This window comes from Manihot esculenta, chromosome 13, assembly GCF_001659605.2.
Source record: "Manihot esculenta cultivar AM560-2 chromosome 13, M.esculenta_v8, whole genome shotgun sequence".
NCBI classification, from domain to species: domain Eukaryota; kingdom Viridiplantae; phylum Streptophyta; class Magnoliopsida; order Malpighiales; family Euphorbiaceae; genus Manihot; species Manihot esculenta.
In genome coordinates, this window is record NC_035173.2 from 27,080,682 (window position 1) to 27,093,113 (window position 12,432).

At 33.8% G+C, this 12,432-nt stretch overlaps 1 protein-coding gene across 1 annotated transcript; it reads left to right on the forward strand.

Annotated features, from left to right (window-relative positions):
• Window positions 1-1,491: 1,491 nt before the first annotated feature.
• Window positions 1,492-4,453, forward strand: LOC110629036 (monoacylglycerol lipase ABHD6). Its single transcript, XM_021775875.2, has 4 exons — window positions 1,492-2,166; window positions 3,034-3,126; window positions 3,557-3,624; window positions 3,883-4,453. Exons 1-4 carry the CDS (start codon window positions 1,543-1,545, stop codon window positions 4,043-4,045), a joined length of 948 nt encoding a protein of 315 aa, XP_021631567.1. The 5' UTR covers window positions 1,492-1,542; the 3' UTR covers window positions 4,046-4,453.
• Window positions 4,454-12,432: the final 7,979 nt, after the last annotated feature.

Consider the following 12,432-nt stretch of genomic DNA (forward strand, 5'->3'; position numbering starts at 1 on the left):
TTTTTTTTAATTATTATAATTTTATTAATTCAGACGTTTAGTAAAAAAAATTTTAATTCAGTTTATTAATATGTTAATTTCAAATAAAACTACGATATGCATTTCCAAAAAAAAATAAAATTATGATATAAATATATATTTAATGAAATAATATTATTTTTATTTTTAAAAAAGTAAAATAATTTTTTTAAAATAAAAAATTTAAAATTTTTTTAATTTATTTAAATATATTTATTATTAAATTAAAATTACGAGTAAAAAAAATAATATGATATTATTTGGTGAAATTTAAAAATTTATGGACCGTACGGGTGAGCATTCGATCGGTTCGATTCAAAATCGAACCGAACTGAATAAATTAAAAATGAAATTTTAGTGTTTATAAAAATCGAACTGAATTGATTTTAATCAGAAATTGAATCGAACTGAACCGGTCTGATTCGATTCGATTCGGTTCGATTTAATCGGTTTTAATTTTTAATCATTTTTTTTTATTTTTACACTTTATTTTTAATATTTTAAAATTTAATTAAAATATTTTAATGTTAATATGATTTAATTTCTCTATATTATTGAAAAAATATATTATTATCATTAATTGGTTCGGTTTGATTTAATTTTTTTGGTTTTTTTATAAAATTAAATTAAATTAAAATAATTGAAATTTTTAAAATTAAAAATAAAACTGAATTAAAATATATAAAAAATTAAATTCAAAACATTGATTAAATTAATTTAATTTAATCAATGTTTTGAATTTAAACCGAATAGTATTTCACGTACTATCCATCCTTCTAGATCCACCTTACAATGGTCTGGAAATACTTTTATGAGTTGCTCGTTATTGACTTCGACTTTTTCACCCATTTAGAACATTTTGGCGAACCACAACTCTCTTTTCTTTGACCTTTGCTCCACATTTATATCTTTCTTTTCTAGTAATGTTAATTCCAAGGTTCAATCAGATTTTCTTTCTTTTTTTCTTTTCTTTTTTCTAATTCAGAGAACATTGTAACTCTCTAGAAACAAATTTTAAAAATTAACTATTACTCATTGAATCCTTTTTTTTTTATTTATTTTTAACTATTTTAAAATAATTGTTATTTTTATATTTTAATTATTATAATAATAACATATTTTTAATTTTCATAATAAAATTAATAAAAAATATATATAATTTAATAACACTAATTTTTTTTAAAAAATAATTAAATAGAACCACAATTATTAAATTTAAGTTAAAATTATAATAATCTTAATAAGTTTTCTACACATTTGCATATAATTACGTGGAATCTCAAAATTATTTTCAAAATTATTAAAAAAACTCACGTGAGCTGTCTTGTTCAATTCAGAAAAAAATAAATAAGAGAAAAAGACCAGAACGGAACCGTTATTTATTAATTAATTTTTTAGTATTTTTTATTATATTTTATTACTTTAACAAATGAATATTATTAAATTAGGCTAAATCCCATCATTCATCGTCAGAATACGATACAAAGGAAACAGAGGAGAGAGATTAGAGTACAGAGACGTGAAATGGCCAAGTGTTTTAGCTTCACTGCTTCCCGAGACTCCTGTTATCGCCACTCCTTCACTAAGGGGGGCCTCAAATCCTCCACCACCGATCTCGGCGATGGTACCGTCATGCACTGCTGGGTCCCCAAAATTCACGTCCCCTCTAAGCCTTCGCTGCTCTTGATTCACGGCTTCGGCGCCAACGCAATGTGGCAGTTCAACTACTTCATCCCTCCTTTGAAGTCTAAATTCAATCTCTACGTCCCTGACCTCCTCTTCTTCGGCGATTCCTACACGACCCGACCCGAGCGGACCGAGGCGTTTCAGGCCCAATGTGTCATGGCTCTTATGGATGCGCTTAATGTTAGGAACATGGATCTCGTGGGGCTAAGTTACGGTGGTTTTGTCGCCTACAGTATGGCGGCGCTGTTCAAGGAGCGCGTCGGGCGAGTGGTGCTGGGATGCGCTGGAGTGTGCTTGGAAGAAAAGGATATGGAGGAAGGGATGTTTCAAGTGAAGACTGTGGATGAGGCCATCAGTCTTTTGTTGCCTCAGACTCCCGAGAAAGTTAGACAGTTGATGCGATTGTCGTTTCATAAGCCTCCACAGACTGCTCCGTCTTGTTTTCTGAACGATTTTATCGAGGTCAGATTAATTCATTTTACCACCTGAATTGCCAGTTGTTTTAAAATTTGATTTCTTGTGTGATTGGACAAATAACCTTTTTTATGATAGTTTTTATTAGGCAGAATACAATATCTTGCATTCAATTGCAATTAATACCTTGATGTTAATTACCAAAAAATGAATTTGATTTGAATACATCTCCGAACTCCAGAGAGCATGAACTTGCTTACTAAGTTGGAAGTGGATTTTTTTTTATTTTTTATTTATGAGGAATCGTGTATCAAGACTATTATGTTCTGTTTTGGTGTTATGCACATCTTTGAAATTGAAATTGTGAGAGTAAATATTGATTTGAACAATGAAATGGACTGTAATGCTTCTCTAAGTAGTTATGGTAGTGGACAAGAGTGAGGAATTTGGGATAATTAAAGACATAAGCTTCCAAAAATTAATGGGGTTTATTCATTTTGAATCTGCAGTGACTTAGGATGCCATAAGAAAATGAGTGAATTCATGGAAGAAGTAGTTCATAATTAGTGACTATGAAAGTTTGTGTTTAGATTGAAATTTGAAATAGCAACGATGTAAAAAATGATAGCATGTTACTTGAATTACAATAAAAAAGAAGTGCTTAAGTTGTAAATTTTTCTTTTATTTCTTCTCATTGTTTCCATCATTCAGTTTGGTTTTAAAAAATTTCGTACATTGATCATGTTGTGTGCTTCTTTCCTTCCATTTTGATGTGATGTTAGCCTACAAAGGCAGAAATCAATTAGGATATGATCCAATGATGAGATTACTTTAGAGGGCATAAATTTTTTGTGGAAAGTTGAATTCTTTGTAATTATGAGCAACTGGAATTTATTCTATTGGTTCTATGGGCAGGTGATGTGCACAGAATATCGTCAAGAGAGGAAAGAACTGATTCAGGCACTACACAAGGATAGAAAGCTGTCTAATCTTCCCAAGATAAGCCAGGTTTTATAATCTGCGCATCCATAGATCTAGATTTATTGTTTTCTGTTTCAACTTAGGCTTTGTTTATTTCACAGCAAATATTTTTCTTTAAAATTTTCATATCTTCTGATGTTTGGTACACTTAGGACTACTGGTCAACTGAAAATACTTTTCTAGTTAAAAGAAAAGTTGTCATTTTCTTTGAAAATGACTTTTATCTGCACTTTGAGAATATTCCACTTTATATAAATTTATTAATATCTTTTATTTTCTAAATTAACACTAAGCGATGCAAAATTAGTTATTTTTCAGGGGAAATATATTCCACATAAAATGTTTTTCATGGAAAATAGTTTCTAAATACAAGTCATTTTCTGCAAACAAACGGAGGGCATATTTTTCTTTGATCTTCTTGATCATCTTCTAAAGGTGTTGTTTCTCTTATATGCAGCCTACGCTCATAATCTGGGGAGAATATGATCAGGTCTTCCCACTCGAGTTGGCACATAGATTAAAAAGGTTAGCCTGGAACCTGGTAGCATTTTGTATTTTCAGAGTTCTCCATTCTTCCTGATATACAGGAAAACAATAGAAACGTTTAATTTTTTGATGGACTGAAAAGCTACTGTACCTCCTCCCTTTTGTCCCAGATATTTTTTTCTTCTTCTTCCTCATTGTAACCCGATGGAATAAATGTAATCTGCATCGAGTATTACGGGCAATTTTGTGAATTGATATCAATATTAGTTGATGATTTTTCATCTTTTACCTTTACAGGCACATTGGTGAAAATGCAGAATTGGTGATTATAAAAAATGCGGGGCATGCACTTAATGCAGAGAAGCCTAAAGAGATGTACAAGCACATGAAATCTTTCCTCATTGACACTCCACCTCCTACTAAGCAAGAAAACTACACAAATGGTCACAAAGCAGATTGAAAGGTCCGCAAGCAGCAAATGACCTTAGGAGTTCTTGATCCCTCAGTTGAGCCGAAATTTCGCAAGATATGTCTTGCGGTGGAGGATAGCACTGTCAGTCTAGATGAAGGTACTCTATTAGATTTAAAGCCAGAGTTAAATCAACGCAAGAGATATTAGCTAGAGTTCCTCTATCTCTTAGGAAGTTTGCCAGGTCACCCATGGAATTTGATCTGGAAGGGCTGATTCCTTGCTTTCACGATTCAATGAGCAGTTTGTATTATTGAAGGCCCTTGCAGTGTTTGTGTTGTTGTACGGCAGATGCATATAGGTATTAGGAAAATACTTGTATAGACTCGATGTGTGTGGACGCAAAACATTATAAGGATAAATTTTATTTATAGTAATAATAATGTGGTTTTACTTAAATACCCTAACATAAAAACATCTTTCCTCTGTTTCTTCTCTACTCCTGACCCGTCCCCTTTGCCTCACCATCTCTATCTTCCTCTCTACTCTTTGTAGCCAAAATTACGTCTTAGATTTTGTAATTTTCCTTGTTGGTTCTCGTATTGCCATTATAGTTTGTGTTGTTGTGAACATTGCAATCCAAAGAATGCTTCTGTGCCATAGCGAAGACAACGATGCGAACTTGCAAATACTTCATTTTCTTTCGTAAGCTGTGAACTATAGACAATGAGGAATAGTTCTTCATTTGGCTTGTCGATTCATTGGATTTTGCTCTAAACAAGTAAAGGATTTTCGAGGTTGTTGTGTCCTTCAGTTTCTTCCTCTTTTCCTCCCTGAATGTTCAACGCCCGAAACTCACAATTAAATTATTAGGGATGTTTGTGTTCAATTTGATCAAATATGGGTTGATTTTGCCAATTGATTCTTGCTATTCATATAACTTTTTGATTTGCGATTCTTTTAAGATTCACTCATATTTTCGATTTCTTCATAAAATTCGAATTGATTTTATATAGATCCGATATGAATCATATGATTCTAATAGTTCTGGCCTACATGTGCATAGTTGGCCACCAAATGAGCCAGCACGTTACCTCATCTTAGCACATAAAAGAACTTGAAGCTAATTGAAGAGAAGATATCACATCCACAAAGTAAAATATATGAGCCCGCATTCCCAGACTTCTAACGAATAGCACCCTAGGAAGCTTGAAGCTTGAAGCTTTCTTCAAAATCACAATAGCTTTATTAAATTTGTGTCTTTCGTTATGAATGACTATTTGAAATTTATAGAAATTCAAAATGTAAGCTGACATACATTGTCAAAGGATATTATTAGTCATACAATAAAATATGAACAAAATATATAAATCGAAGAAAGAGCGTATTTGATTTACTTCCAAAATTTAGATAATTTGTTTAATCTATTTTTAATATTTAAATGGTTTCCATGCCATCTAATGGCTTATATGATCTATTTTAAAATTTAGAGATATTTCATCTATCTTAATCTTAATAGTTAAATGGTCAATTTAAAACTTAAAAAAGTTTAATGACTTACATAATTGTTAGTACATACTTGAACGTTGGAACAAGTTTTTAATCTTATTTTTAGTCAACTAAGCTTTAAATAGAATTTAATGACTCACTTTTTTTCATAGAAAATGTGAGTTACTGATGGAGTATAAATTTAGCATATATTTTTCTTTTTCTCTATCACTAATATATATGATTTTTTATTAATTTTCTGCCTTTTATTATGTTTTTGCAAAAAAGTAAAGAATAGAAAGATGAACAAAAATAAAGAGAAAAAAAAGTTAATTATGTACAGTGGCTGAGCAGATTTGACTAAAAATTTACCTATGTTTCTAGGAAAACCTTCCAACAACAGCAAAAGCAAAACTAACGTGGAAAAAAAAAAAGAAAAAGATCTTCTTATTAAAGAATCAGTCCAAATATCACTTCTTTGAAGTGCAACATGATCTCTCCCAAAAATTAAGGAATCTCTCCTCAAGGAAACAAATGAAAAAGATATCTTTCATTAAAGTAATTCAAATCAAAATATTTAAAAAAGTTTGGTAAGAGTTCTGCTAGGGTTCATCTGCTATAAATCATCCTTTTTGACTGCAATAGCCAATCATCTTCTCTTTAACCGATTTCTTTTATTTTTTTTTTATATTTTCTTTCAAACCATGTGTGGCTAAACTCTTTATTTCTGGTTGGAGATAGATTGGAATTTCAGTTTCTTTATGAATTGTGAGATTTAAACATTATTGTTCATCTTTTATTCTTTCAATATTTATGCAATTTCAGTTTTTATCTTTATTATTGCTTTGTTATTTGACCAATAAGACCATTATTCATATTTTCAAAGTGATATATTGGTAGTTTAGATGCTTGAAGTCTATAATTGCTTGATGTATTCAACAAGTAACAATTAGTGTAATCCACTAAGAAATTGCATGATCTAGCTTGAACTCACCTTGCGGTTTAGTTTGTTGGTTAGAATTTGGTATCTCTTATTTGTTTACTAGAATTAATTAGCGAACGTTTCCTAATTAATTTACATCTAAGAAAAGATTCGTTATGTGGAGCGTCTTCTATAACTAGAACTAATTTATTGAAATGAATAATGATTTTTTTGTTTCTATAATCAATTTTCAAAACTGAAATAGATCATAATTTTTAATTAGAATTTATTTGTATTGATTTGATTTTTCATGATTATTGCTTTCTTTAATTGTCTTGATTTTTATTTTATTTTCACTCTTCATCAAACCCCTCCCTTTTACTTTCTTGTTTATTTTTCTAGTCATTGATTAGAGATTTTTAGTGTCGATTCCATATGGATTCAATCCTATTCACTATATATGCAATTTATATTTATTGAATTTTGATAGATTATTTTTGGTGGTTTTGACACCTATAAAAAATTGGCGTCGTTGTTGAGGAATTGATTTAGACTAACTTATTGATAAAGGACTATTTAAACTTCGTTAGAAATTTTAGCTAATATCGTTTGGTTAAGACAAAATAAGAGAAAACGATAGGCTAAAAAACTAAAAGTCTTATTGAAATTCCTCAAAAATTGAAAAAGTGAGTTTCTAGTAGTTAAGAGAGACTATTTATAATAGAAATAAAATCCTAATAAGCAAAATTATGAAAATACCTAAAATATCCAAAAAAATAATTAAAATGCAAAATTGACTCCCTAAACGATAAAATTTCCATATCGAACTTTGAGACAGGCCTATAGCCCTTGTCACTTTTTTGAAAGTTGTGTGTCTCAAAATTCCCTTTTCGAAAAGCTATTGACGTCAGCAGCAAAAGTTAGGCCCGATCCAAGTCTGCCGTAAAATCCAAGGCTAGTTGCTCCATGTCATTCCTTTCCACTTGTAAAGAACTCGATCTTGAGTTGTCATTAGTAGGGTAGTACTGAAAAAGATCTGCCACATTAAACGTCTTGGAAATTTTCATCTCATGTGGGAGGTCAAGAACATAGGCATTGTCTTTGATCTTCTGAATGATCCGGAATGGACCAATCTTCTTGGCGTCAAGCTTTTTCTGTCCTCCATCACGCTCCTTGTGTAAATACACCATAACTTGGTCACCGACATTGAAGGACTTGAAACGTCTATGTTTATCAGCTTTAGCTTTATATTTGTCATTAGCTTCTGTAAGGCATTGTTGTACCTGTTTGAAAATATCCACGTGCTGCTTTGCCAAGTTGCTTGCTGCAATACTGTTGTGAGAACATGTGGGAAGGGCAATAAGGTCAACTGTATGCACTGGGACTTTCCTGTACACAACAGGAAATGGTGACATCTTTGTGGAGGCAGCACTGTTGTAAGCAAATTCTACTTGGGCAAGAGCAAGATCCCTAGTAGTTTTCTTCTTACTGCAGATGCAGCGCAGAAGATTGCCAAGCGTGCGGTTCACCACTTCAGCTTGTCCATCAGTTTGGGGATGGGCAGCACTGTTGTATCGAAGTTCAGTTCCAAAACGTTTCCATAAAGTCACCCAGAAATAAGCTAGAAACTTCACATCTCTGTCAGAAGTAATGGTCTTAGGGACGCCATGTAAGTAAACAATCTCCTAGAAAAATAGTTTTGCCACATGAGAAGCATCATTAGTTTTCTTGCAAGAAATGAAATGCGCCATTTTGGAGAACTTGTCAATAACAACAAAAATGGAATCAGATCCACGTTGAGTACGTGGAAGACCAAGAACAAAATCCATAGACAAGTCCTCCCAAGGATGTGCTGGAATAGGCAGTGGAGTGTATAAGCCTGTATTATGCGAATGTCCCTTCTGAGTTTGATAAATTGGGCACTTTTGGACCATCCGACCTATATTCCTTTTTAATTGTGGTCAGTAAAAATGCTTCTCCAACCCATCAATAGTCTTGTCACGCCCCAAATGACTACTCAAACCTCCTTCATGGACCTCCTGAATCAGCTTTTCCCGCAAAGAAGATCGAGGGATGCATAGCCTGTTCTCCTTAAAAAGAAAGCCATCATGTACCAAGAACCCATCAGCAGGCTAGTGAGTCTGGAATTTAGCCCATATATCAGCAAAGTCATCATCTGTAGCATACAAATCCTTCAGAAATTCAAAACTGACAACCTCTTGATTAACTGTAATCAACAGAGCAGCTCTTCTATTTAAAGCATCTGCCACCTTATTACTATAGCCAACCTTATGTTTGATGACATAATGAAAGGCTCCAAAGTAAGCTACCCATTGAGCATGCATCTTATTCACATGTTTTTGAGTTTTAAAATGGATCAAAGATTGATGATCTGTGTTAATAATAAACTCTCGCTCCATCAGATACTGCTCTCAAGTTTTAAAATCCCGAAATACTGCATATAGCTCCTGCTCATAAGTAGACCACTTCTTTCTAGCTTCATTCAGTTTCTCATTAAAGAAGGCAATAGGCCTTTTAGACTGTGATAACACTCCACCAATCCCAACTCCACAAGTATCACATTCAACCTCAAATAATTTATCAAAATCGGGTAGAGTAAGAATAGGGGCAGAAGTAAGCTTATCTTTAATCTCTTCAAAGCTCTTATTGGCAGCTTCAGTCTCTGCAAATTTCTGTACTCTCTCTTTCTTCAAGCAATCTATGATAGGGGCAATGATGCTGCTGAAAATTCTGATAAACCGTCGATAGAAAGTAGCAAGGCCATGAAAGCTGCAAACTTCAGAAATAGCTTTAGGATGGGCCAATTCCGTATTGCTTCTACCTTCTTCTCATCAACATGTATCCCTTCTGCACTAACAATGAACCCCAAGAACAGAACGCGCTCCATCATATAAATGCACTTCCTAAGATTAATAACCAGCTCACTTTCTTGCAAGGCTGTCATGACTTGACGGAGATGTTGTAAATGTTCTTCTTTGTTGCGACTAAAAATCAAGATGTCATCAAAATAAACAATCACAAATTTGCATAAGAAAGGACGCAAAACTTGGTTCATGAATTGCATAAAAGTGTTAGGTGCATTAATCAAACCAAAGGGCATAACCAGCCACTCATACAAGCCTTCCTTAGTCTTGAAGGTAGCCTTCCATTCATGTCCCTCCTTGATCCGAACTTGGTGATAGCCACTTTTAAGGTGGATTTTAGAAAAGACTTTAGACCCAGATAGCTGATCCAGCATTTCATCCAATCGTAGCATAGGAAATCGATGCTGAACTGTAATTTTGTTGATGTCCCTGCTATCCACACACATTCTCCAAGTCCCATCTTTCTTTAGAACTAATAGGGCAGGTACTCCGCAAGGGCTAATGTTCTCTCGAATATGACCCTTCTTCAGTAATTCTTCAACCTGTTCTTGGAGGATTTCACTCTCCTTTGGACTCATCTTGTAATGAGGCAGATTCAATAATTTTAATCGAGAAATGAGATCAATATGATGTTGGATAGCTCGCAGAGGTGGAAGCTTGGATGATTTCTCCACTATCTTAGGAAACTCTTTCAATAGCTCTTTGATGGGTAGTGGTAAAGACGGTGCATCCTTTATTGTACCTTTTACTCTCACCAATAAAGCCAGTGTGCCTCCAGATTTCTCAATTGCGCCTGATAGTCTCTACACTCCCGTTGAAACAGCAACAACATTCTTTCCTTCCACTTTAGAATGTTTCGCAGAACCGGTAGGCAAGATAGTAATCTTCTTTTGATTCCACGTGAACATGTATGAATTCTCCTTCCCCTTATGCAAAGCATCAACATCGAATTGTTAAGGACAACCTAGCAAAATTCCACAATAATCCATATCCACAACATCACAATTAACAAGTTCAGTATAAGATTTACTGATCGAGATAGGCACACTACAGATTCTGTTGACCTCAATTATCAGACCTTCCTTAATCCATCCGACTTTATATGGCGAAGAGTGCAGCTGTGTAGGCAACTGTAATTTCTCCACCAATTGCTTAGCTATCAGATTCTCACAACTACAACTATCTATAATTAGCTTGCAAATTGTCTCTCCTACTCGACACTTTTCCTAGAAAATCTTCCTCCTTTCCATCTTATCCTCCTGTTTTGTTGAGTATAAGATTTTCTTTACCACATAGGTGACATCTCCATCTTCAGAACCAGCAATAGATCCGTCATCGTCATCCACTTCCTCATCAGTTTCAGCCACCTGCTCAACTACATTAACCTATCGGCGATTAGTGTTAACTCCTCTACATTCGGGGCAATTATTTGATCGACGACCTGGTTGCCTGCAGCGGTAATATATGTCTCCTGTTGGCTTTTGATAAGGATTGGTTCTGCCTCCTTTGTCAGCTGTCGTGGTGACTGGCTTTCCCTTATTGTCTCTCCTTTCTTCCATGGTATTTTAAGGATTGCCAAAATTTACAACCTTAGAAGGCTGCCTGCTGTAATTGCCTTTATACTGCTGCTGACTCGCGGTTGTCGAAGCTGGTCAAAAATAACCTTTCTGGTTATCAACAATATTACTACTGCAGATAGTGGTAAAGGATCGAATCCATAGAGAATTGAAAACTTACCTATTCTTCTTATCAAGACCAAGGAAATTAACTGAAACAAAAATAAACTGAAAGAGAAGTAAACTGAAATGAGATAAACTGAAAGCAAATAAACTGAAAGTAAAATGGGGGGCTTTTGAGATTAATTCAATTAATCTAATGATGAAAACAATAAAATAAGTGATTAATAAAAATAAAGGGAAATCAATAATAAGAAAGCTCTAGTTGAAGAATTGGATCCACTTCAGTTGTTGGGATTGATCATTGAAACTTATGTTCTTTTGATTGATTCAATAGATTAGTTATGGAGATGGAAAACGCTTCTCACCACCATGTCTCTCCTTAATCATAAACCAATTAGGAAACGTCCTCTAATTAATTACTAATCAACAAGTTGCCAAGGAACATCCTTGGACCTTAGGCATCAAAACAACTGTCAATTGCATTAAGAGATAGAGAGAGAGCCAATCCTAGCTACTCAAACACATGAGATGTTGCTAGATCATACAATTTCCTTAGTTTTTACGCCAAGTGTTCTTCTATTTGAACAATCCAAGCAATTACGAAATTAAAATTATCCAAACTAACAATATATTACCTTTCAATAAAGAATCAAGTGGCCAATTTGATCAAAATAACAAAGTAATAATGGAATCAAGCATGAAATTGTATGAATATTGAATAAATCTGTAACAGCCCGAAAATTGGACCGCTACCGGCGCTAGGATCTAGATCGACTTAAGGTCGCCGGGACCCGTAGCAAGCCTAACATACATCCTGTATACCTGTTAAATCCCATACATGATCAAACATAAACATGAAACTTTAAACCTTTTTTTTTTCTTTCCTTTACCAAGCTTAACCTGTGCATGCACAAAACCCATAAACATAAAACCCCACACTGGAGCCCTCATCAAATGCTCCAATGGGGTAACATATCATACATTAAGCTTGGTTTGCATAAAACATCATTAACATTTGAGAAGGATCATATGCCAAAAGGGATTAACCATACATGACTAGGGCAAAGCACAACTCTAACCATGATATGTCATTACATAGCTTTACATTTCAATACATACTTTTACATCATTTCATAACTTTACAAATACATCATGTCCACTACTATTCTATTACATAATCATAACCATAACCATAACCTGCTGATCTCCTGAACTATCTCTGACCCTGCAAACCTGGGGTTAGGAAAGAGGGGTGAGCTATAAAGCCCAGTGAGCAGAACTAAATAGAAAAACGGTTTATTATATTATATGCTTTCATGACATGCATCACATCACAAACAATACACATCAAGGATGAATTTGTCACCAATAGCCCTCTACATATAAATCTCATATCATAACAAGTTAAGCAATGCTCTATGCCAGGGGCGATACGACCACGCCTAGACTTCACATACTCTATGC

Coding starts and splice junctions, on each gene's coding strand:
- LOC110629036 (XM_021775875.2), top strand. CDS start 1,543: ATGGCCAAGTGTTTTAGCTTCACTGCTTCCCGAGACTCCTGTTATCGC. Junction 2,167..3,033: donor TTCTGAACGATTTTATCGAG/GTCAGATTAATT, acceptor TTCTATGGGCAG/GTGATGTGCACAGAATATCG. Junction 3,625..3,882: donor TTGGCACATAGATTAAAAAG/GTTAGCCTGGAA, acceptor TTACCTTTACAG/GCACATTGGTGAAAATGCAG.